Source organism: Urocampus carinirostris, chromosome 1, assembly GCF_059441175.1.
Source record: "Urocampus carinirostris isolate Australia breed hairy pipefish chromosome 1, RoL_Ucar_1.0, whole genome shotgun sequence".
Lineage (NCBI taxonomy): Eukaryota > Metazoa > Chordata > Actinopteri > Syngnathiformes > Syngnathidae > Urocampus > Urocampus carinirostris.
This window is the reverse complement of record NC_142349.1, coordinates 35,085,893-35,111,861: the sequence shown is the minus strand read 5'-3', so window position 1 is coordinate 35,111,861 and position 25,969 is coordinate 35,085,893. Positions and strand designations below refer to the sequence as shown.

Below are 25,969 nucleotides of genomic sequence, written 5' to 3'. Positions count from 1 at the left end.
GCATGGAGTGGGGGCAAAGAGGAAGAGATAGGGGCACTTTGGGTCGTAGCTGAACAAGGGGTGTGTCCCGCTATAAAGACGCTGTTTGCCCACCTGTTGTCGTCCAGTGTCTCTTGGCTCCAGTCTTGTTCTTCTTCACACAGTCCCGGAGAGTGGGACTCTTATACCATTCAGACAAGACACTCGGTGTCTGTGAAAAGTTTTGTTCGTCACCTGTGTAACATTTGCCAATACACGTCATGCTGACCCTGGTGGCGCTGGCGTCCCTCCTGTTCCTGGCTGCAAGTAAGTGATCACACATACATTTGTTTTAAGTAGCCAAAACAAAGTGTGTTTTCTGTTTTTTGGGATATCCAGTACCGGATATCAAATGAAAACATGAATCTCCTACGAGTTACTTTTGATAAGATTACGTATGACTGGCATTCATTAGTGGTGACATTGAGGATATCTATGCAAATTAGGTAAGTTTTTTTTTTTTTTTTTTTACCTGCGCTCACAAACACAAAAAGTAGCAGGTGCTTATTTTTGTTAGACATTGCTGATAAAAATGTTGGGATGTTTGATCCCTTGAGCAACATCCTTTTTCCAAATGTGGATAGTTATTATTGTGCACTGTTTTACCAATACAGTATCTATGTTTAATGTTTTTTAGATAATGCAGCAACGATTTTTTATCTCTGTTTTGAAAAGAGACATTGCAGGGTTGAAATAGGACAAGGAAGCCAAAAGCAAGACCCTTGAACGGCCAAAATTGAACATTTAAAGATTGATTGCTCTCTTCCTGTACAATGCGGGATATTGCCATAATGGACCTTTTATATTTCCCCTGGGTCCTACATGTGTAGTAATTTTTGTAGCTCCAGCTCAACTCTGCCTGGTTTCCTTCGGAGGTGCTACAGAGCCATTTTTGTAGTTGTATACAGACTGTACATGACGACTTCTGAATGCATACGTTTTTGCTTTTCCTTCAACTGTGTGCAGAATTTTCGTGTATGTTAAGACTCAGAAAAAAATAGATTTTGTATACTTTTCCCAATCATTAACAAAACCGAGCTCCAAGTAACGCAGATATCTTTTTGTAAGTCTATATGTATTTTAAAAATAACGTTTTTAGAAAGCAATGAATTTCAAAGCAATAATTGTATTTATAATATGTAAGTGTTTTATAAACTGTAGATGTTCAATGTATTGTGTAATCCTTTGATCACTACCATCTATTATTCGGTATATATTCTTAAGAGGTAATATTGTTTCGGCTGTGGAAGGAAAAGAAAGAAAAGTTACCATTATCCTCTGTAAGTCAAAATCAGATTTAGTGGGTTTTTGTTTGCAGGGTAAAACTATCTTTTTATAAATACTTCAAAATTATAACAAAATGATATTATGTGAATCCCATTACTACAAAATGTTAAATAATCTTTGCATTTTATTAAAATGCAAATTTGCTAAATTAGCCGTTTTCAAGGTTTGGGGTTTTATTTTTATGTGTTTTGTATACTTTTAAATGTGTACCACATTGAACCATCTTAGACCAGTGGTTCTCAAATAGTGGGGTGGGGGGGACCCCTGAGGGTTACTTTTCTTTGTATTGTTATTAATTTGCTTGTATTTCTTGTATTATTTTAATTATTACTATAATTTTAGAATTATTTTAATGTATGTGTATTTAGTGTTTCGAGTTGTTTGGTAGGAAAAGGGAGGGAACTTTCACTAAATTATTTTATTTGAGTGGTAATTTATTGGCTGAAAAGTGCTTTTTTTAAATTGAATTAAAAATCATGATTGGTTCATGATTATTACTCCCATTTAATTATTTTACTCTTGTATGTTTTACTCGTGAACATAACTGAGACATGGACGTTACAGATCCGTCCGTAGCATCTACTCACTGTCCACTAAGCAGCTTAGCAATGGACAAAATAATTAAACTAAAAATCTTCGACCGTTATTGAGCAGTTTCCATCTTTTGGCTTACTCAACCACTGACCACAAAATCGACGAGCTGATTTTGATTCTGTTTTTATTATTAGTATTTAGACAACGTCCTGTTTTCCCAGCCGGTGGAATATTGATTTAGTGGCCGGAAGCAAATTAGCATCAACCATTTCCTCCTGACACTTTCAATGTTTTCTCTCTACATCATGGCTAAATAAGGTCACTTAATAGAAAAGTTTCCATTCTTTTCTCAAGAGTACAGTTTTTTTTTTCTAGTAACAGATACAGGTCAAAAGCTATATTCCTGCATCTACTTTGACATACTTTGTGGTGTGAGTCAGTCTTGGGCAAGTACAGCCTGGCGGCGCTCATCCTTTTCCAGGCCGTTTTTTTGGGTATGGGTTTGTTACCCCCACATGAAACTGATTATATTGGTTTCCATGGTACCAGTAGCAGAAAAAGCCTCTAATTTCACTCAGATACAGCACTTTTAGCATCTGGTCACCGTTATTTTTCGGTGTACAGCGTCACCTAGCTTTTTCAGAGATGAGCCGGACCTTGGCAATGAAGGGCAGCAGTGTTTGTGTGACAATACGGACACTAGACCCTAGATGACTGGGTAAAAACAATTTTGTTCCAAAATTTGAGTATCACGGGGCCCAAGTGCAAGATCCTCTGATCTGAAACTTGCATGTGGGCAAGAAAACACAAATCCAAAAACCTAAAAAAGAAAAATCAGAAACCTGAAAAAGTTGTCAAACTCTTTCTTGAACTATTTGTTGATATTATCATTTTTATTAATTATTTTGGGGCAGAGGTGTCCAATCTAGGGCTCAGGGCCATTTGTGGTCCAGTGCAGATTATTCAGTGGCAATGTTGTAACAAAAAAATAAAATGTGCGCCCCTCCCTTTAAGATTGTTTACTATAATACGTTTACTTTTTAAAATAATGTCCAAATTCTTGTTTTAGGACATTGTTTCAATTCTAATTATAAAAGTAACCCTATGATAAGCAAGTCAAAAACATTTTTTGTTGTTGTTTTTATCATTTGTGACCCAGGAAGTAATACAGGTTATTCATTGTGGTAAATGATTTTGCTGTAATTTAGAATTGTATTGTTTTTCAAGGTTTATTATTTTTTTATTTTGTTTTTCCTGAAAAATAATAAAAACAATACATAAAATGAGCAAAAAATATCTGCCCGTCTTTTTATTCCCATTTTTAACAATTAAAATTTAGCAAAATTACGTGCAAAATACTTAATTTGATTAATTTGATTATTTTTGGAGTGTAATCTAAAACAGCTAAATTTATTTAATAGTACACTCATTAGCAGATAATTATTATATAAAAGAAAGTAAATAGTAATCTTTTCCTATCTACTGATATGGATGAATATTCGGTACTTGACTGAGAACTGGAAGAAAAAACAAATATTAAGGAATGGCCTGCTTTTTTGCAAAGATAAAATCGGGCAATTTCCTGCAGCACACTAGACAAGGTCTAATGGCACGTTAGTGTGCCCCAGCACACTGTTTCAAATACACAACTTCATAAGTCTGTGGTCCTCAGATAAAGAAGTTCAGACACCCTGCCTCAGAATGTCTTGGGCCTAAAGGTAAACCAAGTTCTACAAAGCTGAATTTGTAAGAACTGACCTTTGCAATTTGTCTGCGCGCAGTGCCGGAACAATCCCAGGCTATTGTGATTAACACGGGCTGGGAGCGCCATGCCCTGGTGGGCACCGAGGTGCGGCTCTCCTGCTCCTTCTTCTCCTGGCGCTGGACCTCAGAAGACGTCACCTTCTCATGGACCTACAGGCCTGATGGAGCCAGGGACAGCATCTCGGTAAACATAAGCAAACACAAACACACTCTTTTTGATGAGTTAATTTAAGTTTTTACAGTGATGAGAGTAGTGTGTTACTGAGGAATGGATTCTAGGAATAAAATTACTTTTGTCTGAAACGAGTACTGGTGTGCATCATTGATAAAAAAAATAAAATTGTAACTTTACTGTCATAACAACATGGTGCGTTACTCTGCTACTGTTTAAAATCAAATAATTGATTACTGCAGCAGTTTCTCCTTTGCTCATGGAGTAATACACTATGCTGATTCTACCATTAACTCAACTCTAATATCAACAAGCGAGGTTGGGGTGTTTATGCGTACCTACAAAATACAACTGAATACAATTACGGTAGCGTCGTCTGAAGCATAGTGTATGAGAATGCTGAATTTGTCCCAACCAATATTCTGATATTTTTCCTACCATATTTCTAAATCATATCCATCTATCTTTCACAACGCCTCTCCACTCCTTTCTATCACCAACAATAGCTCTAGCTTCCATTATATTTAGACTTCTTTCCTGCAGTGCACTCATAACACCATCCATCCACGTCAATGGCGGCCTTCCTCTTGGTCTCCTTCCATTGAATTCTTCTCTGTAGATCCTCTTCAACATTCCCTCGTCATCCATCCTCTCCAAAATCAAATCCAAATCAAATCTAAATCTATCTTAACTACTTTATAAATCCTAGTGTGTGTGTGTGTGTGTGTGTGTGTGTGTGTGTGTGTGTGTGTGTGTGTGTGTGTGTGTGTGTGTGTGTGTGTGTGTGTGTGTGTGTGTGTGTGACTTTGAGCTCTGCAGTGTAAACATAGCCAAACTCAATTCTGATTTTTTTTAGTGAAATCTGATGTTTTTGTGAGATTGTTTATATTACAAACTAAATATGACTTGTAAGCAACTTGATCTTCCCGCATGCACACAAGAGAACACGTGACGACGTCACACGCAATGCACTCATGTTTCCTAAATGTTACCAGCGAAACGTTGTACTCCCAAATACTATCCATCCATCCATTATCTTCCGCTTATCCGAGGTCGGGTCGCGGGGGCAGCAGCCTTAAAAGGGAAGCCCAGACGTCCCTATCCCTAGCCACCTCCTCCAGCTCATCCGACAGGATCCCGAGGTGTTCCCAAGCCAGCCGAGAGACAAAGTCTCTCCAGCGTGTCCTGGGTCGCCCTCGGGGCCTCCTGCCGGTGGGACATGCCCGGAACACCTCCCGAGGGAGGCGTCCAGGAGGCATCCTAGCCACCCCAACTGGCTCCTCTCAATGCGGAGGAGCAGTGGCTCTACACAGAGTCCCTTCCGGATGACTGAGCTGAGCTTAGTGGAGTGGAAAGAGATATCTTCCAGATTGATGTGGGTGAGGTTGAAGTAGGGTGTAGAAGTATGGATGTTTACAAGTGCATATGGACCTGGTTCAGAAAGAAGTGCTGAGGAGAGAGAGGAGTTCTGGAAGGACTTGTCCGAATGTGCTTCTCACTTCTCAACCTAGACACCCTGCGGAGGAAACTCATTTTGGCCACTTGTATCCATTAGATCGTGTTCTTTCAGTCATGCCCCAAAGTTCATGACCATAGGTGTGGGTAGGAACGTAGTTCGACCAGTAGATCGAGAGCTTTGCCTTTCGGCTCAGCTCCCTCTTCACCACGAGGGACTGGTACAGGGTCCGAATGACGGCAGACGCTGCAGACCCGTCTGTCGATCTCCCGTTCGATCCTACCCTCACTCGTGAACAAGACCCTAAGATACTTGAACCCGTCCACTTGGGGCAAGATCTCATCCCCATGCCACCCTTTTCCGACTTAGTACCAAATACTAATTGAATCCAAAATCTCACTTTCCCCCATTGAATGCTGTCTGTGTGGTGGGATTAAAATGTCCTGTAAATATTGTTAACTAACACATATTATGGCTGGGTCTGGTGTGCAAAAAGCGGGTTTGACTTTAACAGATTGGGTACACGTTGCAAAAAATCTAAATCCCCTGCAGTGTGAACCGAGCCTCATGGGCTCCGAAACAGCTGAACCGATTTTCGTGTACAATAGATCCGCCAGTGTGTTTAGCTAGGTTTCGTTTCAAGGCACCCCCAAAAAATGCTAATAAAATTGATAAACACGGCCTAGTGCATGAAAGAGGAATTCACAGTAAGAGTGCTGTATTTTGGTCTTTCTTTTATAAAATCATTTTTGCAATACAAAAAAAAAAAGAAAACATCTTGGTTATTACCCAGAAACCGAAGAAGGATATATTGAAGTGATTTAATGAGATAAATAATAATAATAATTTCCTTTGTATTGTCATTCTTTGTAACAATGTACACAGAACGAAATGTCGATACACCTGACCCGTTGTAGCGAGCCGATGCAGCCGCAGCCAACAGAGGGCGCCGCCATTACCAATGTTATAAGTCTTAGGTATGACTCGGCCGAGGCGCGAACCAGCGACCTAAAACAAAATGGGTATAGAGTGTCTCAACTGTAAGTTTGCAACATGAGCGTAAACAGTTTTTGGGGCTACAAAAGCAAACCCAAATTCAACTCAAACATCCTCAAAAACAAGAGCATCTTTAAAACTCTTCCTTGATAAAGGACAGGATTGTCAATAATACGCTGGATACCATATTTTTAAAAAGTAAAACAATGTGAACAACGCAGCATCAGGAATACTCCACTGCCTTGAAATGGTTCCATCCATTTGATTCCTGGCATAGCTCTTGTCCACCACCCCGCTCCTCATTTGCTCGGCTAGGGTTCTGTGGCGGCTCCTGTGTACTTGGGTGAGAGTGTTATCCAGTAACTATTTTACCGCCCAAAACCATAACGTTGTTATCATCAACAGGTACTAGTCTCCATTTTAGCTGCATTAAATCATAGTAAACATGTTTCTTCTAACCACAAAGTGTATGAGAAGTGACTCTCCTGAACAGTGTTGATTGATCCTAAATCACTCTAAAGCCTGACCACCAGATGGCACTGTATTGTCTAACTCGAAAAGAAATCCAGTGCCACAAGGCCCAGAAAAGCAGTAAGAACCCAGTCTAATGTTGGCAACTTCTAGTTACGGATTCCAATACATAACACAAATACAAATTTCTCTACCCATGATTATTTATTGATATGGTAGTTCAGGTATTTTTTACCGAATTAAAGTTTTTGTAACACTAGGACACACTAAATATTACACACTTACGGTTTAAATGTTCAAAAGTGTGAATTTCTCTACGGGGATGAACAAAGTATCTATCTATCTATCTATCTCTGTCTCTGTCTCTGTCTCTGTCTCTGTCTCTGTCTATCTCTCTGTCTATCTCTCTGTCTCTGTCTATCTCTCTGTCTCTGTCTATCTCTCTGTCTCTGTCTATCTCTCCATCTCTCTATCTATCTATCTATCTATCTCTCTATCTATCTATCTATCTATCTATCTCTCTATCCATCTTAATGAAATGAAATGAAATGAAAAAAAATAACCAGCCAGACACTATGTGTGCTCAGCACCCACAAAGCTCTCAACCTTAAATAACCCCTGGTTTGCAAGCGCTCAGAATTGTACAAGCCAAGAAATATGAAGGCTATGTCGCTCTGACAGTTTGGTGTACACATTTTCTTCTATTTCTTTGATTATCTGGCCATTTCTAAGCAAGTTTATTGGGTTGGCTTTAATGGAAGTATCTACTGTATTTCGAAACTGGATTATTACTTTCAGAGCAACACGCTACTTTTGGGTGGTGGTCTGGGGGGTAAATGGTAAATGAACTGCCTTTCTTAAGCACTTTACTATGTACTTCACATTTACCCATTCACACACACACTGCTAGCGGAGTCAGCCATGCACGGAGCCTATTTCCTTATCAGGGGTGTTAGGGGTTCAGTGTCTTGCCCAATGACACTTTGACATTTAGCTCTGGGGAACTGGGAATCAATCGCTCTTCCCCCTGAGCTACTGCCGCCCCAGTAACACAATTAATTTTCAAACGAAGTAACTGTGACTAATGACTTTTTTTACTCAAGGCGCCCGACATTGGGTTTTAGTGATGAGGACAAGCTCCAGAAAATAGAAACCTGCAACCGGAATTGTTAACCAGATAGATTCTCATGTGAGGTCTTCCAACCAATCGGTGATGAGCAGATGTGCAAATGGGAAAACCGCATGCACTCTGCTAAAACGTGAACATGTCGCTTAATTAATTAACATCATCGCGTTTCCACTTATCCTGCATCAGCTTTCCACCTTTTTTTTTAATTCCGCCATCACCCACTTATCGCCTTCTCGTCTTTTCTCTACCGTTGCTCATCTAATCTCGACTTTCATCTCGTCCTCCGAAGCCCCCCCTCCCCCCACGCTTTTCATTATCTCGCCCGCCTTCAGGAACTGTCCCGCCGTGGCCTCCTTCACATTTCTTTTCCTGCGGCGCTCGTTTAAGCAGCTGCTTCATATTTCCTACAACTTTTTAAAGAGTCGTTGAGCCATGTTTTAGGGAAGTACCTTTTAATTGCCTCAAATATATATTTAAAAAAAAAAAGATACTTATGCGATACATAAAAATATCAAAAAATAATTTACTACTTAACTCATGCCAGACATTTTTCTCAAATGGAAGTCCAGGTGCCAACCAATTTTTGCCATTTTGACTCATTTTTGAAGGCCTACAGAAAATTTACAGTGGTACCTCTACTCACGTTTTTAATTCGTTCTGGGATTTGCATCGTAACCTGAACATTTTGTAAGTAGAGACTCATTTTAATGCTAAATGCTCTAATCTGTTCGAACCCCCGCAAAAGTACAGTATAGTATACATAACATTATAGTATATAAATACTGTATAACAAAACATTATATTGGGTATTTTTGTATCCTATATCTTTCTTTTATCCATATATCTCTCTTTCTCTCTATCCCTCTATCTCTCTATCTCTAGCTCTATCTCTGTCTTTTAACTGGTGTCTACTAAACAAAAAAACTCACATTTATTGAAACATATCATGTTTCACGGATCCTTTAACCGCATGAGTCGTCGAGGCACCACTGAGAACGCAACTCTGGACACCTGATGATTCCTGGCCTGTTTTTGAGTCATTGCAAAGATGGAACCAATCCATTCCTTAATGTTGTCTGTCCAGTTTTTTTCTGCTCTTCTTCTCTTCCTTCCCACTTGGATTGTGCCCTGGAGAATTATCTTGGCCAGTCCTGATCACCTTGGGATGTGACCATACCACTGAAGTTTCCATTCTGCGCACAGTTGACAACAGTACTTCGTAAGATCCAATGTGCCCTCTGTTGATGTTGCGCACTATTTGATTTGTCCTATGGGCTATGTAGCTGATGCATAGAAGTTTCCTGTAGAATCACATCACCATTTCCTGGATTTTCCTTTTCAGCTTTGCTGTGAGAGTCCATATCTTGCAAGCATAAAGGAAGATAAAAGTATCCAGTATTGCATGAGTCTGATGTTTGATTTCAATGCTATGTTCTTGTCCCGCTAGTTGGGGTCATGTCTGGCAAGTGTGGCTGTAGTTGGAAGTATCCTGGCCATTATTTCTGGTTTGATATCTGTTAAGCTCCAAGGTATTTCAATTTGACGACAGGTTGAAGCTCTTGGTGGTTGATGATGATGCTTGTGGTGATACCTTGGTGTTTGTTGGTCATTACTTTTGTTTTTTGTGTGCTGATTTCCATCCCATCCTGGGTTGATGCTTTGTGTAAGGAATTGACCGCTTCTCTGAGTTCCTGTTCTTCTCTTGCCAGTCCGGCAATGCCATCAGCAATTCGGACTGGTATGTTACTCCTTAGCTTCAGACAAGATTCTCAGGTTCCATTGATAAGTACTGCACTGTTGGCATTGGCATACAATGGTCTCAACTACTTGCTTTGTTGAAATCCAGGAAAACGTGATAGAGGTTTCTTTTGTGCTGTTGAAATAAATACTGCTAATAAAAATCATTTAATATTTCATTAATAAAATTGTTTTAGGGAATTCACATGTGAAGAAAATATATATTATTTTTTTACTCAAAAGCAAACGAGTGAAAATGCATTTTCAAAATGGTCACGAGACTATTTTTCAAATTCAGAGCAAAAAAAACCCCAGATCTCCAAACGTTAATGAAATGAGACACATTTTTGGCCAAGACTGATATTTTGCTAGGAAATGTCCCCTAAAACGATGTATCCTTCTCAGATTTTCCATTACACCGGTGGGATGGCCTACGTGGACAACAAGGGTCCCTTCAGGGACCGTCTGGAGTTCGTGGGGGACCCGAGCCGCCGTGACGGCTCCATCCTGATCAAGAACTTGGAATTCAGCGACAACGGCACCTTCACTTGCGATGCCAAAAACCCGCCCGACATCGGCGGACGGCCTTCCAGCGTGCGCCTGCTCGTCTTTGAGAAAGGTTGTGTCTGACATTTCTTCTTTCTTTGTGCAATCGTCTGACATAACCCAAAAGAAGTTCATGTATGGGTTTTTTTTTTTTAATCTTTCTTGGGGTTTGCGTTTGGACTTTACCTGAAGCAGGCCTTTTCTTACTTTCACCATTTCCATGCTACTCTTACAAATAGAAATTTAAAAAAGCAATGAAGAGCATGAAACCCCTCTCTTCTGTTTTTATGGGATTCTTCATTTCTAAATATTTCATCTCTAGATCTCTGTATTGTGTCGCGCAGCAGAAAAAGAGTGTCCTTGGCATAAGGAAGAACCAGTTTTGTACAATTCTTTTCTAGTATGTACAATTTGATATTACATTTGATTTGATTTGACTTAAAACAAGCCAATAAATGAAAAGGAGTTTTTACAATATTGTTACAAAAATGTTTGTTATGGGAGTGACTATTGACCGTGTCGCCGTCATCGATCCAATAAGTGCCCAATGAATAAAACATCTTATTTGGCTTATCTTTGAGATTTTTATCACTTGATTTAACGTATGACCTTCTCGTCTCCTCCACAATGGTCACAATGTCAACCTTTTTTTTTTTTTTTTTTTTTTTTTTTAGTTTTGCTATCTCTGTTCATTGTCGCATTATTTTCACTTTTTAGAATTACATTTTTATGCCAGTTTGTTCAATGTCACGTTTTTATTTTGTAATCGGTGTTTTCATTTTTACCGCTTCTTATTTGCAGGTTTTTCCAATTATTTATAGTATCATTTTATATCATCAGTTTTTTTGTCACTCGATTACCTGCTTTTATTGCTTAATTTTGGTTGGTTTTCTTTTCCAATCCAATGTAAAAATAACGGTTCTATTTTACAGTCACTCATGCCATATAAGGGGGTGCTGAAGAGTGACGTTATGCTCCTCCATTTAGGTTTCTATTTTATTTCTAATTGTCAGTGTAGCATAAGAATGGTAAAAAATGAAACTCCTGCTTCAAATATAGTCCAAATGACAACCCAAACCCCAAGAAAGATGAAAAACAGAGTTTTTTCGAGCATGTCTAAGAAATGCACCTACTTGCATGCGCATCATGAATGAGTTGACTGAGTTGCAATCAGTAGTCAAGTCACACATTTCAAGTCACATTTATTTATATAGCCCTTAATCACAAAAATGTCTCAAAGGACTGCACAGGATTCCAATTACAAAATTACACAATTACCTGATCTTAAACCAGCATGCGGGCAAAGAACAACTCAAAAACCTCAGTGTGAGGAGAAAAGAGAAACCTTGAGAAAGGACATCACATGTGGTAATCCCCCTTCCAGGATTGACCAGGGCCTTTAAAATATCCAGTGACAACATGTCACTTATTTAAAAAAAAAATAAAGTAAAATAAAAAAGACCGGGTTTCGGGCCCTGGCCTAAGATCTTACCTCTAGTTGAAATGACACAAGCCAGGAGAATGCAATACGTTAACAAAATTCCAAATTCGTATAGCTCCTTTAAATTTCATTTGCCAGTTTTTCAATCATCTCCTATAAACATCAGATTGTAAATTTTCAATGGAACATTTTCAACTTTTTTTTTTTGCTTCAGTCTTGACTATATGTTTATGATTACTCTGACCAGTGTGTTTTCAGCATTATTTTAAGACAATTTTGATTAATGTGACATTTAAAAAAAAATTCTAGCTACTAGTACATAGATTTCACGTTTTTCTTTTGTTACTTTGTTGCTCTCAACTTTACTGTAATATTTTGTTCAATCACTTACCATTCATTACTTTTATTGGGAAAAGCCTTTTTTTCTTGTTGACTTTTACATTTTCTGTAGGTGGATTTCATTATCAATTTCCTGGCATTTGTTTCTTTTTACACTTTTTTTTACCATTAGTTTGTTTTACTGTGAACACTTAATATCTAATTCTTAATTGTTAACACAAATGTTTCTTATTAGTTGCTTTCTTGAATTCATAACGGATAGACCCTCATGTAGAAAAAATCCAGCCCGACCCGACCTGGCCTGCGAGTGTTAAAGCCTGAACCAACCCAAATCCGTCAAATTAACTTAGTTTCAAACACTGACACCAAGTAAACCCTATTTTTTAATTTTATTTGGGAGGAGGAGAAGGGGAACTCCTCTGAGTGTGCGAGACAGGGACGGAATTCATTGCGCGGACCCTCCACAAAGAAAAACAAAAAAGAACAATGACAGGTGGATACTTTTTCTTTTTTAAATAGTCAGCGATTGGGAGGCCCAGCCCAAACCTATACCTAATGATTCAAATTTTAGGCCCGACCTGACCTTAATGTCTTACCTCTACTCTCATGTTTCTGTTTCGTTTACAGTAATTTCTCACTGCTCTTTTTTCTTTGGTTTATTTTTTTTTTAAAAAAATATCCTAACCATAATCATTCTTTTATCCAATATTTATGTTCAATATTTTTTTAAATACTTTTTTATAGGGACTTTAGTGAACATGCATTTTTTTCCTATCAATTTTCTTACTGTTCTTGTCCTGGCGTTGCAGTGCCTATACAGGCGGGCGTGATCACGGGCTCCATTGTGGGCGCAGTGCTGGGCCTCCTGCTGCTGATTGTGGTCATCTACTACCTGATGCGCTTCCTGGTGGCGCGTCGTGTATTCAGCCTCAATGTCAGGTCAGTGCGGGACCCCGGGCTGATGTCCCGGATGCGTTTCGGCCACCTCGGGCTACGCCCCAAGCTTGAATCCCTCCCGGGCACCGAAACTTGCCTGGCTTAGTTGTCAGCTACTCCTACTTACCTCTTGTCCAATTAGCTTTGAGGTGTAATGAGCATTTTGGATTTGCGAGTTGTGACACTCTAAAATGAACCCTGTAATGAAGTTCTACGCTTGATGGCTGAATCACCTGGGTCAAAACATCCCAAAAGCTTGTTTTTAGGCCCAAATATTGACTTTTAGGCTCATGTTTAACTGATTATCTTTACTACAGTCATTTTAGCGACACAATTAGTTTTGGATGTCATCACAAAGACGAAAAATGCTTAAACTTTAGCAGATTTAAAAATAAGGAGAGAAGACATAAAGAGATTTGGAACTCGCAAAGAAACACAGAGAGAAGGCTTCAGATAGGAAATTTCAATTCCCTGTTTCTGACGCTCTACCCGGGGCCTCCTCTTTTTATTAAATCTTTAGAGCTACGAAAAAAACCCCATCAGCCCTAAGCGGTGTGAAATCAAAGAACAGAAACACGATCGTCCGATAGCGACAATGATGTGAAAGTCAAAACAACAGCAGTGTGCAAGAATAGTAAAAATCAGGAACTGGCATTCTATGAAATATCCTTTGCATTTGTCTAATATTAATAACCGAATAAACCAATACTCAAAAACCCAACAGGCACCACATTGGTGATCCCTGTGGACTACATGGAATGACGGCATAGAAATATTTCACAAATGTGGGGACATTTTCTCTTGAAATGTGAAAATATCAGCAGTTAGAAAAGTAGTACATTTTAGGGATTGAACACCATTTAAGAGGTTTTCTTCCTCCTAGGAGGGCATGACCGAAAATAATTGAGAGCCACTGAACCGCGGAAGTAGCCATCCCACCATTGGTCCGAGATTAGAATTAGAGTTGTGTTTGTAATTTATGTCAACGTAGATACCATCACTCAATGATTCCAAAATAATTACTTGATAATAACATAATCACTATGATAGCAAACATGTGATTTCAGAAATATTTATCAAACAGGTAATTCTTTACCAGGCTTAGGGTGTAACTGAATACATGTAAAGGCATTACGCAATTAGGATACAGTTTTTTTTATTATATTCCATTACAGCAGTGGTTCTCAATATTTTCGGTTGCAACCCCCCTCTAAACAAGCTTGGTGACCTCACAGTAGGGCGCCTGCCCCGAGACCGGGAGGTCATTGGTTCGAGCCTCAGAATTGGAAGGTTATGTCGCCTAATGACTCCCAACATCAGGTGTTGCGACACATCAGTTGGGTATGACTATCGTCGCATCATCTACAGCACGTTTAGCAATACACAGCTTTACACCCTTTACACTCCCTAGTGTAGTGAAGGTGCAGTTGCACTTTATTCTGAAAAACAAAAAACCTTGGCAGAGCTTCGCCCCACTATTTGAGAACCTCTGCATTACAGTTACAGAAAAGGCATGATTAAATAAAAGTCATATTAATAAAAGATAATGATTACTTTGCAGTATTACAATTTTATTTAAAAGTATATTTACAAATACATAATGGGACGATAGACGAAATGTGTGAATCATAATTTCTATCTCAGACAGAAAGAGATGATGTCAGAACCAGAACCGATACAGGACCCAATCTCGTGACGTTCTCACACAAGCCTTTTATTTTACGGGAAATGGGGAGTTATGCACGTTAGGAAGCTTGCCTGGCGTGGAAGGACAGGAATCCAGAGACCGACGAGATCGATAACGAATCAGGATAATGAAAACAAACAGGAGAAACTAGACGGGAACAAAAACTGGAGAAACTAACAAACAGGACAAAAACAGACAGAAACAAAACTGGTACCCGAAATCAAACAGGACCAAAATAAACGGGAACAATACCGGACTTGAAATACCAACAGCAACAGAGGACCGAGTCAGAACCCACGTCTTGTGGGGCAGAAGTTCGTTTGCCGGGCTGACACTGAAGCAAGAGAGCGCTGAGCTTTATATAAACAGAAAGTCAATCTCTCAACGAGCCCCAGCTGGCACCACACGGGCGGGGCCTATTGGGCACCACGGCAACTATGACACACACGGGCGGGGCGGACGTGCACCTCCACCGGTGTGCTCACTCTCAGGCGTCCAGTGACAAACCCAGGTGCCTGTGTAAAAAACATAACTAATATAACAAAAAACTACGCGAACAGAACAAAAAGGGCCTTATAATTAAAGTGCAACTAATGAGACAACATCAACAAACAAGTATGAGCATACAAATAAAATAACATGAAATGAATTAAATTTAATGCCTGGGGTGTGTGCCCTCTTCTACAGCACTTTTTTGTAGGACTACAAGCAACTACCCTATCTTAGTGTCCTCTATGTCTTTTCAAGGTTACATTGTTCATTTATCTAAAGCAAAATGTAGTCATTTTATTCATATTTAGATTACTTGGTCTTTTATTAACATATTTGGTATTGGAGTAATCCAAAAGTAATCGAAAGTGATCAAGTTACAGTACTGCAATATTATGGCAATCGGATTATGTTAATAATTACAACAAGTAACTAGTAACTGTTTGGGATTACATTTTAAAAGTAACCCTCCCAACCCTATTTTTCACACTAATCAGTCGGCACACATCAGCCTTTGTTTTTCGAAATTTGAAGACTTTCCTGGATTTGAAGGACTTCAATAATTAAAACATTTTAGAAAGTGTTTTTTTTTTCAGTCAGTTGAGTTTTTGTCATAATTGCCACAGCAACTATCCTCTGGATTTTAAGCTTCGTCAATTTGCCACATAAAAGCCATGCCCCCATTTTTTGACCCCTTCATCTCCGCATGACGCTTCGGAGTATTCAGCTCCAGGATGCGACGTGCGCCGTGTCCATCGTCTCGCCGTCAAAAAGACATCCTGACTTCTTTTTTGTGTGTGTTTTGTCCTCCAGCAAACAAGGCAAGAAAAAGAAGGAGGGATCACAGCAGAGACAGGCAAGTTCTCACATCAATTTTTCCTTTCTCTTTTCGTTTTTTTCTCTCCTCACCCTTTACCCCAATCACACGCTGCCATCGTCTTAGCGGGAAAAAAAGGCGAGCAAGCGATGAAGATTGATTAGGATTACGTTACCGCTCGACACTCCGACTCAAGAGTGCACAATTGTGCCAATAACATTTTTAAGTTGAGTTTTTGGACATTATTCAGAAAGAAAATGTAATCGATTTGCAGTTTCCTGCTACGTTTAAAATACCTTCAAGGATTTTGAACATTCTTCGAAACTTTAAAGAAAACTCCTTGAGGTGGTCAATTCATTTTTATTCTGCTTTCTCAATTAAAACATATCCCATTTCATCATCGGAAAATTAGCTCATGTAAAGACTCTCGCAATCTTACCTTTCGACCACAGAAATCCGCCATGTTTTAGTACTTTACGTTTTTCCATATGGAGGATAGATCCTGCCGTGTGTAGAAATAAATGTAAGAATTAAAACCTACAAATAAATGTCATATAAATAATGAACACATGAATAAACTAGAACAGTATTGCGCCATTACAACATGACCTGCGTTGAGAATCTAAACCATTTTTGCGTGGAGTTTCCCTTTTTGGCATGGTCATTGGCACGTGAAAGTAAGTCCACATATAATCCTTAAAATGGGCTTATGAACAGCCCAAATATGTAATTGTCGAAATATGAATTGTTTGGAGAAGACTTAATGGTACCTCAAAATATCTTTAAAGGAGAACATGCAAGAAAACTGGAAATTAAAAATCAGCGGTTAGGTCTTGCTCTTTTTTTTGCTGAAAATCAACAAAACCAAAAGTGCTGAGTCACCTTTTTGGGGGGCATTTTTTACTTCTAGGGTAACCTACCTGAAAAAACTAAATTTTTCTGAAAAGGTCAACCTAATTTAATCAACTGTGTTCTTAAGTGGAAATTGGATGTGAAAGAAAAATAACCCCCAAAACTCCAAGCAAAGCAAAGGCTTGCTTGTTAAGATCGTCTTTATTGTCAAGAACATAAAATGTTACCGTGCTTCCTGCCTATAGGGGGCACTAAAACGCCTCATGCGTTCACCAAGCAACCCCCTCCTCCAACGGCCTCCTCTTTCTCTTCTTTTAACTGTCAGTTGATTGTCAGGTTACTCTCCAGTGCCACAGGGGAGCTGTGTGTCTGTGTGCATGCGTGTGCGCGCCTGGGCCTGCAAACGTGTGTGGGGCAATATGGTCCTTCTCTGTTGCCATGCCGACGCTGTCACGCATGTCATCCTCTCCGATTTTGAACTCATTTATTCATATATGCGAACGCGCACGTCGATGAAAACGCAGACAATACTCTATTGCGCTCGATTCTCGCAGTGGCGCACAGTTGTGCAACGAGCACTCACGCACACACATGCACGTGTGCACACGAAAATGGATTCCCTCGCACATGCAAATGTTTACACTTACACGGAGTTGCAAAATTGTATTTGCACCCCGCTCTCGGGATCGATTGAATCCCCCCTTCCTCACCCCTCACATGCGACTCCCCCCACAAGCCTGGAGGAGCATCTTCCCAACCCCCCATTCCCCCCCCCTCCTTTTCTCCTTCAGGTCATGCGATGCGCTCGGACAGGAAATCACTAGCGCTCACTCTTCATCTTCTCCCTTCTACTCCATCCCCACGCACAACCGTTCCCCTTCCTTCCCTCCCGCCATCCACCGTTTTCGCACTGGGCAAAACTGGGAATTTTGGTATTCATCCGATCCAAGTAAATATAGAGTACTTTTGATTGATACTGATTGTATTTCTTGGAAATGTCATGATTATTGGATATTTGAACCCTTCCCCCTTTGAGTTAGTTTGAAATTCCAATAAATCCAGCACAAGAATTTTAGCCACTAAAATGTTTCACTTTTTATTATTTATCTACATTGCAAACTTTAAAAATACATACGTTGAAATATTTCTCATACATTGGTACCTCCTCTTACGAATTTAGTCGGTTCTAGCAGTGACTTTGTATAATGAAACAGTAGTAAATCGAAACATGTTTTTCCATTGAAGTGAATGGAAACGGTATTAATCGGTTCCACGGTCAACAAATGCAACCAAACCCACATTAAATCGACTGTAACTGTTGTATGCGAGGCACGATACAGGTTCGGACGATAGCAGGAATTTGAGGGTTTTTATTTGGGGAAGGGGACATAACACAAAGCGCTCCGAAGAAGACAGGAACAAGTCAAAAACAAAAAATCACAGTTCCACAATAGGCATCTGGTAGAAAGGTAAAGTCTTAGAGGCGGCAGTAGCTCAGGAGGTAGAGCGTTCGTCTTGGGGGTCAAGGGATCCCAGTTCGAATCCCGGCTCGTCCGTGTTACATGTCGAAGTGTCCTTGGGTAAGACACTGAACCCCTAATACCCCCAATAAGCAGGTTAGCGCCTTACATGGCTGCAAGGCCGCTATTGGGAAATGTGGAGCACATTGTAAAGCGCTTTGGTCAGTCATTGACTTGAAAAGCGCTATATAAATGCAAATCATTTCATTTCATTTAATTTCATTTCATTTCTTATGAGTTCGGCTTGGTTAGTTGGTTGGTGAGGGAGGTACGGCAATCTCTACTGATCAAAGTAGATGATCCGACACAGAAATGCCAGTTCTTGCTGCTTCTCCTCAGGTTAACGAGCAACCAGTGTGTTCAATTAGCACTACAGCGCCCTCTAGCTGGAGTAATAGGACCCTCACAGTAACTGCCTTGAAGATGCACTGATGTCAAGTCAATGTTCATAAATATACCACATAGTATAAATAAAACAAGAAATAAGGCTAAATATGTGCAAAAGATGAAGTACAAACCAACAACAACCGAATAAAAACATTAACATGTAAAAAGTGAGTGTAAATGTAATCCACTTCTCACAATTTTCAACCTACTGTGATCCAGCGATTGTTGTGTAGGTCTGGAATGACGAATATTTTTAAATTGTTTTAGTTTTCATCAATATTTCCATTGCCCAGCTGCTTCAGGCTTTATCAGGATGTCTTTATGTTATAAAAGCCTGCAGTTTTTCCCAGCATGCGAAGGCATCCTAAATTTCTGCAGTCGATAACGGCTCCTCTGGATCATTGTTTTTGCATAAAATTGTAATCTAAGAGTGTGTTGGTTAGTCACAAACACAGTTAAACACTTAGAGATTGACTAAGGGTGCTACGTGAGAGAAGGGGCAGCATTATCTCCATACAGAAGCAAAGTATCAATGAGATCCACATACTTGCTTAGTACCAAAAATATTGCTATTCGGATGGATCCGCCCTCCTCTACCCAAGAGGCAGAAGCTCCGGACCACCGCAGTTCCGGATGCGTCTTCTTCCTGTTCCCCTCCTTGTTCTCGGTCTCCCCTTGATGATCAGACTCCAATTAGAGATGCTCGGCGGGACGTTGATTAGAGACCACCGGCGCACCCGTCATGCTGACGCTTGTGTTTTAATTTATCCTCGCCGGCAGCTCTCAATGTGGGGAGGCGTCATGAAGCCGGCCTTTCCTCGCTCCATTTGCGCTTTTCCCGCGCTGTTTTTGTATCCGGCCTGTTCTAAGTTAGTTTCAAAAGCTCATAAATGAGAGAAAATGTTGGAGAATGAAAACGGCGCCTCGCTGTAATCGATGTAAAAAGTCATAAAGATATGGATGAGTTTGGCCATTCCTAAAATAATTCAATTAAAGAGGAAAATGAAGTCACAATGGTTGGTTGGATCCCTTAAACACTATGGTCGTGGGGACACCGTTTCCTATGGTGTGTCTTGGGCAAATACAGCCTGGTGGCGCACATCCCTCTCCAGGCCAACATATATTTCCACCTGGTCCCGAACCTGGGACCTTTCCCGTATTAGGCAAATGTGCTAACCACTGAAAAGTAAAACATTCTGGGTGATAGAGATAGATTAAAGTTAAGTTTAACTTACTTTTGGAAGATGAGCTGCAAGAGTTGGGTGACTTCCTCCTCAGTGGAAGGAAGTGGCCAACCATTTTCTCAACCGCATCAAGCTTTCTTATTCCACTTTCATTTAGAAAGAAACGGCTCGCCTCTTCTTTACACCAACCATATTGAATTGATGCACGAGACATGAAACAATAAAAATGTCAAAGTTTTTAGTGCCCTGGAGATACAGTATAGAATGTTTACACACGAACGAGGAAGAGGAAGCGCATTTTTTCTTTGGGGGTTGATGCTGGGTGACCTCTCACAGTGCCACACGCCGGTAGCGGTGGAAAGAAGCATTACAGTACTGTCCTGTACTTGGAAAAATGTGCACACAATACAAAATCTAACTTACAGATATATCCGGATATTTTTCGACATCCCGAAAAAAACGTTTCTGTCTACCGTTTTTCCCAAGTCGAATGGTCGTAAGTAGGGTAGCGTCAGTAAAGCATCATTACGTTCTATGAAGATTAACCGGATCCTGGCATTGAATGGCAGCGGTGTGTGTGTGTGTGACAATATTGATACTACATCCTAAATCGATGGAAAAACTATTTTGTCACGGAATTTAAAGTAGGCCTGTTCATATTCACATTATACAATACGCATTTCATCACTTGTGGCTCGTGACATATTTTATGACTTAAAGGCTCTTTGTCCGGTAAAGGACATTGCGTTTTTCATATTCTGGTATCTATGTTCAAATCAATTATGTATTTAAATTAATAAATAACTAGATGGATAAACAAGAAAATGGGTTATTAAAAAAAGGTTTAAAATAAGGTACATGAGGAAATAATTTCATAAAGTGGTTCCATTAAAAGTACGTTCATGCTTCACGGATTCCTGGGCCTTCACAGCACCACTTCCTGTGGTGTGTCTTGGAATCCAGTAAAGTGTGAATGTGTGTGTGATTGTTTGTGCTCTGCCTATGATTTGTCTTGCGTTGTACAGGTGAGCAGAGCCCACCTGTCAATGGCTCCCATCCTAATGCATAGTTAACTCTTTTTTTCCCCCTCCTTCTACCCCTCAGCTCTGGACTCCGCCCCCTCTCACTCTCGCTCCTCGCCCATAAAAGGATGTTTCCAGCCCCCTTCCTTACATCCTTTCTCACTTTTTTGAATTGCTTCTTTTTAAATGTTTTTTTCTCTCCCCTTCATCGCAGCGTCGCCCGTCCCTCTAAACCTCCCCCCTCCCTTCCTTCTCCCCGGCAATCCTTTCCTTATCGAGTGACTCTCCACCCCTGTTCTCCCCCCCTCTCTGCCCCTGCTTTTCTCCACAGGGCCCGGCTACAGCGGGTGACCCCGCCAAGCCAAGAACAACTTCAGAGAAGAAGAAGCAGGAGTCCCGCAAAGAGCGCAAATAGGATACGGGCCCGGGCTGGAGAAGGCTCCTTGGGTGGCTGCTCCAGCCCAAAAAGGGCGGGGGGTCTGGTGGTGGAGAGGGCGGAGTGGGCGTGACGGCGGTTGAAGACGCCGCCGGGCGAGTGTTGATGACCATCGAACTGGAGATGACTCGTAGAGATGGACAGGAGGGTCCGGCCCCAGCACCCCCCAAAGCCCCAGGCCTCCTTTCTCAGCTCGCCCAACGACTCGCCCTCCAGTGAGAGGGTGGGCCGGGACGAGCAGCTCTAACAAACAAATGCAGTGGTATCCACCGTATTTTCCAGACTATAAGGCGGAACTAAAAACCCCAACTTGGCCAGAGATTTGAAAGTGCACCCTGTATACTTGTGTGGCATGTACCACAGGATATGGTGGGTAAGATTGGAAATGTATATAGTATTGATAGGTGTTCGCTATTATGCCAAGATTTACTATTACTTCTGTATCGGAGCAATGATGGATCAATCATCATTGCTGGCCCAAAACAAAATGCATTGTATGCAAAGGGCATCAAACCCAGGTTGTGACATCTACATACATTTTACAGGTAAGGGCATCCACATACATTTTACCACTAGAAAACCAGAGGCACACATGACATACTGGAAGGCATTAGAACGGGGATGTCAAACTCAGTTTGGCTGTGGGGCCTGATCCAAACTTTCTGTACTCAGGTGGGCCGGATAAGTAAAAGAATGTCAACTCCAAAGGTTTAGCTTTGTTTTTCAGTATTACGCTTTATCATTCAACCTACATAAGTCACCTACCCAACATATTAATCAGCAACACTTATCGACTACGAATAATTGCATATGCTTGACTGCTCTTTATACACGGATAAACCTGGTAGCCCTTACTGTAGTCTCAATTTCATCAGCCTTATATTCCGGTGCGCCTTATGTATGATAAATTTCTGACAAAAGACCATTTTTGGGGGTGCGCCCGATGAGCCTTATAGTGCGGAAAATACGGTACATCGATTTCTGGTCCTGACATGGGTGTATTTAGTCCTAGACTCCTTTTGACACGGCAGCCCTTTTTTGCCCCACTATCGATTGTTTCAAAATTTTCTTCTAACCACTCTCTCTCTCTCTCTCTCACTCCCTCCCTTCTTTTTTTCTTAGATAAAGGTCTGACTCCTCCGTGACGCCTCCACCTCCCTAGTCTGCCTGACGCGCCCCCCCTTCTCTTTTCTCTTCTGTCGTCATTACTTCCCATTATCTCTCTTCCTTTAAGACAGGCGATAAGAATAGATGCCCCCCTCCCTGTATGGCCCCATTCCCACACCGTCAGTGGCAGTCTCAAATAATTTCCTCGCAGGAGTCCCTTTATGCACTCGCCGGCCAACGCGTAAAAAAAGTGTTTAAGGCCTAACGACGCTCGTAACCAGCGCCGCAGGAGTCCGCCAGACGGCGGCCGGGCCGGAGCATCCTGGATCGTTTTTTTTCTTTTCTTTATTACTCAATATGGCGGAAAGACCATGACTATGCCCCAGAACCAACAACCTCGGTCTGGCGTTGCCACAAATAAGACTCGTGAATTTCCTTGTTTTGAGTTGAAAGCATCCTTGGAAAATAAGGTCCAAATTAAGTAGTTCTACTGTAAACATTTTATCGACTTGAAATTTGGTATAAGAAAAAGTTTCAATACTATGACCAAAAAATACTTTTCTTTTTACATACAAATAATTAATTCATCCATTATCTATTGGTTATCCAAGATCTAATTGCGGGGGAAACGGCCTTGTATCCAGGATCTTATTATTTCAGTCACAACCCACAGCTTGTGACCATAGATGAGGGTAGGAATGTAAATCCACTGGTAAATCGAGAGCTTTGTCTTTTAGCTCAGCTCCTTCTTTTACCCCGACGGACCTGTACGGGGTCTGTAATGACTGCAGATGCTGCACGGATCTGTCCGTCAATCCCCTGTTCCATCCTTTTCTCTGTCGTGAACAAGACCCCAAGATACTTGGAAGTAATCCACTTGGGGCAGAATCTCATCACTGACATGGAAAGGGCATGTAAACCATTTCCGGTTAAGAACCATGGTTTCGGACTTGGAGCCGCTTCACACTCGGCTGCCAATCGCTTCAGTGAGAGCTAAAGATCATGGCTTTAGGACGCCAACAGCACCACATCATCTGCAAATATAAGGCACAAATTAAATCTCGTCTTGGTAGGAGAGGGTGCTACATAGGCCTGGTGCTCAGCATAGGTCAACGGAATCTATTTCTGTCCACCTTTACTGCAACAGCTGCGCATTTCTTGGAGGTGTCCCTGCATCGGTGTTGGGTGGCAGCGCGTATGATTTAGTCGTTCACCGTTTGCTCTAGCAGGCAAGTGACCCATGAGCACAGATGACTTCGAAGGGTTGGCGGGGGCTAACGTGTAATGGACGGATGTTATTTCAAGACGGAAGCGTCCCTATATTTTTCATCCAAACACCCCTCTGCCGTACTTCCTCATTACGTCTATGGCTTTTATCTCCCTCCGCTTTCCATCGTCTGGCGGCTTCGCAGAATTCACAATCCAATATACTCATTAAGCTTCTTCTTATCGGAATGGAGCTTCCTCCCTCCTTGGCTTGTCCTTCAAACAACCCCGCCCTCTCGGTTCTCACGGGTACTCTGTGGTCCCTGCTGTCCCGCCCTCCTTCTTTTGCCCCTCTCTCCTTTCGTTCAAATGTAGGGATGCTCACCTCGGTCCTCAGACCAGCAAAAACATGTTCAGGGTATAAAGCCATGTTTCCACCGAGAGGTCTTCACCTGAGCTTGATTCTGGATCTGACTGCTTGTGTAGCATTTGATGCGTAAAATATGACTGGAAATTGGAACATTTACAAAGGGATAAAAAGCTTTGGCAATAATCTCTGATAGCTGTACTTGGCTAACTACACTTCAATAGTTACAAACATCAGCAAGGTACACATAAACAACAGCGTGCTGTTTTGTCATATTTTTCTGAGCTAAGCGTCAATTAAAAACTTTTTGACATACAACGCTAGGCGGAAGCTTTTCTTGTAATCGTAAATTTTAGCCCAAAGTTTTAGCTGTATCTATACCAACAACAAGCTCGAACTGACTTGGTCGGGGTCTTGTTTGGTCATTTGATTAATACACTCCACAAACATTGCTTAAATTTTATAGCACACTACACACGTCAGGAAATCAATATTCTTCAGAACAACTTAAAAATGTACAAGCACAACAGTTAACCACATTCTATTGAGCTACTTCGCTAGCTTGCTAAGAATTGATAAGATGAACTCATCTGGTTCAGCACTGTCTTGATGTTTACTCTATTGGCAAGCAGAATTGTATCCATAATTATCAATTACAATTGTTCCAATGTTTTTTTTGAAACATGGAAGAAAGTAAACTGGCAGTCAACCTCCAACAACGTAATACTGCAGCTACCTACAAACAATGCCTGACGGGCTTTGGCAGGACCCTGAGGCACTTTTTACGACCGAATCAACTGCTGAACTTGATAAGATCCAAACCTAGAGTTTTACTCTTGAGCAAAATAACCTTTAGGCTAAATTTGTATTCCATACAAAGCACAGGAATTGAAGATAAGCCATAATTTAAGGCTGCATGGTAGAAACGCACTGCATCATGTACATCATGGTAAGCTAAACTCCAAACCACTGATGCCAGCTGGAGTTTTCAGGAGAGCCAAACATCCTTTGAAAAGTCTGGGTTGGCCAGCGGTTTTCAAAAGCGCTCCTTTCCCCTCCAAAACCAAACCATGATCCAAACGCGGCTCGGCAGACGGCAAGCCTGGGGGTGGCAGAGACTTGAATGTTCCTTTCGAGCTACAGTATTTGGAAGGCTTGTAATTGTATTAAAACGTCTTGTATGTTTGATGAGCTGCATTAGGAGTAATGTAACATTCCCTCGTTTCAATTGACTGCAGCTTCATCTTTTATTTTTTACATACATTTAAATTAATGCGTATTGTTGCTCTAATTAAATGTGTAATATGTTGTAAAAATATCATGAATAAAACATTTAAGACCACTAGTTTTGTTTTCCTTATTACTGAACCCAGCCGAGAGGTGATAACGTGAGCGCTACGATTTAAACTTCATTTTGGAGTCAAACATTGACCTCTGATTATGTCAAAGCAAAAAAGGTCAGTAACAATAGTGTAATTAAAAATAGTGAATTGTGATAACAGTGCCAGGAAAAATAGTGCAATAACATTTAGCAGCAACAAAATTCCCAAATAAGTATAAAAATATATGAATACTTTTTTTTTACATAGGCAAGTATACATGTATATTTCAGGCCTTTGTGTTTATTTAGGATTTTGAATGCTCTAGGGAAGCAATGGTCTCAGTCTACTAGTCCTTGTTTTAGGGATTACAAGTTTATTATGGAGTGACACGTCAAAACCCGTAAACAATCTATGCTACATTGGAATTAATGACAAAGACAATTGTTTTTTTACTTTCATTGAGCAAATCGGTGATGCGACAATGATTACCTATGAGATGTTGTAACAGAGAATTTCAATGATTTTAATTTTGGTTTTTTAACATTAGACAATCAGTTTTACTCAAACAAGTTTTTAATGAACAACTGCCTTGAAAATGGTAAGAAAATACAGTTATTATTATTATTATTGGGTAAACGTCTATCTTTTACTAAAAATGTGACTATTAGGCATGCAACAAGTACTTTTTCAAAATTAGGTGAGAAAACATCAATGGATTTTGAACTTGCAAGGAGAATCAGAAGAAAG

The 25,969-nt window shown here is 40.6% G+C and overlaps 1 protein-coding gene across 2 annotated transcripts; it reads left to right on the top strand.

Annotated features, from left to right (window-relative positions):
- Positions 1–62: 62 nt before the first annotated feature.
- mpz (myelin protein zero) lies at positions 63–25,242 on the top strand. Of its 2 annotated transcripts, none has more exons than XM_088336634.1 (6): positions 63–285; positions 3,621–3,787; positions 9,970–10,183; positions 12,700–12,829; positions 15,816–15,858; positions 21,116–25,242. In XM_088336634.1, exons 1-6 carry the CDS (start codon positions 240–242, stop codon positions 21,197–21,199), a joined length of 684 nt encoding a protein of 227 aa, XP_088192760.1. In that variant the 5' UTR covers positions 63–239; the 3' UTR covers positions 21,200–25,242. The 2 variants fall into 2 exon arrangements, with proteins under 2 accessions (XP_088192760.1, XP_088192768.1); XM_088336642.1 differs by having other exon boundaries at positions 69–285; positions 22,343–25,242.
- Positions 25,243–25,969: the final 727 nt, after the last annotated feature.

Bases quoted from the DNA above. Each gene is read 5' to 3' on its own strand.
- mpz (XM_088336634.1), top strand. From the start codon at position 240: ATGCTGACCCTGGTGGCGCTGGCGTCCCTCCTGTTCCTGGCTGCAA. The intron at 10,184-12,699 runs GTTGTGTCTGAC...CTGGCGTTGCAG, and splicing joins CCTGCTCGTCTTTGAGAAAG to TGCCTATACAGGCGGGCGTG. The intron at 12,830-15,815 runs GTCAGTGCGGGA...TTTGTCCTCCAG, and splicing joins GTATTCAGCCTCAATGTCAG to CAAACAAGGCAAGAAAAAGA.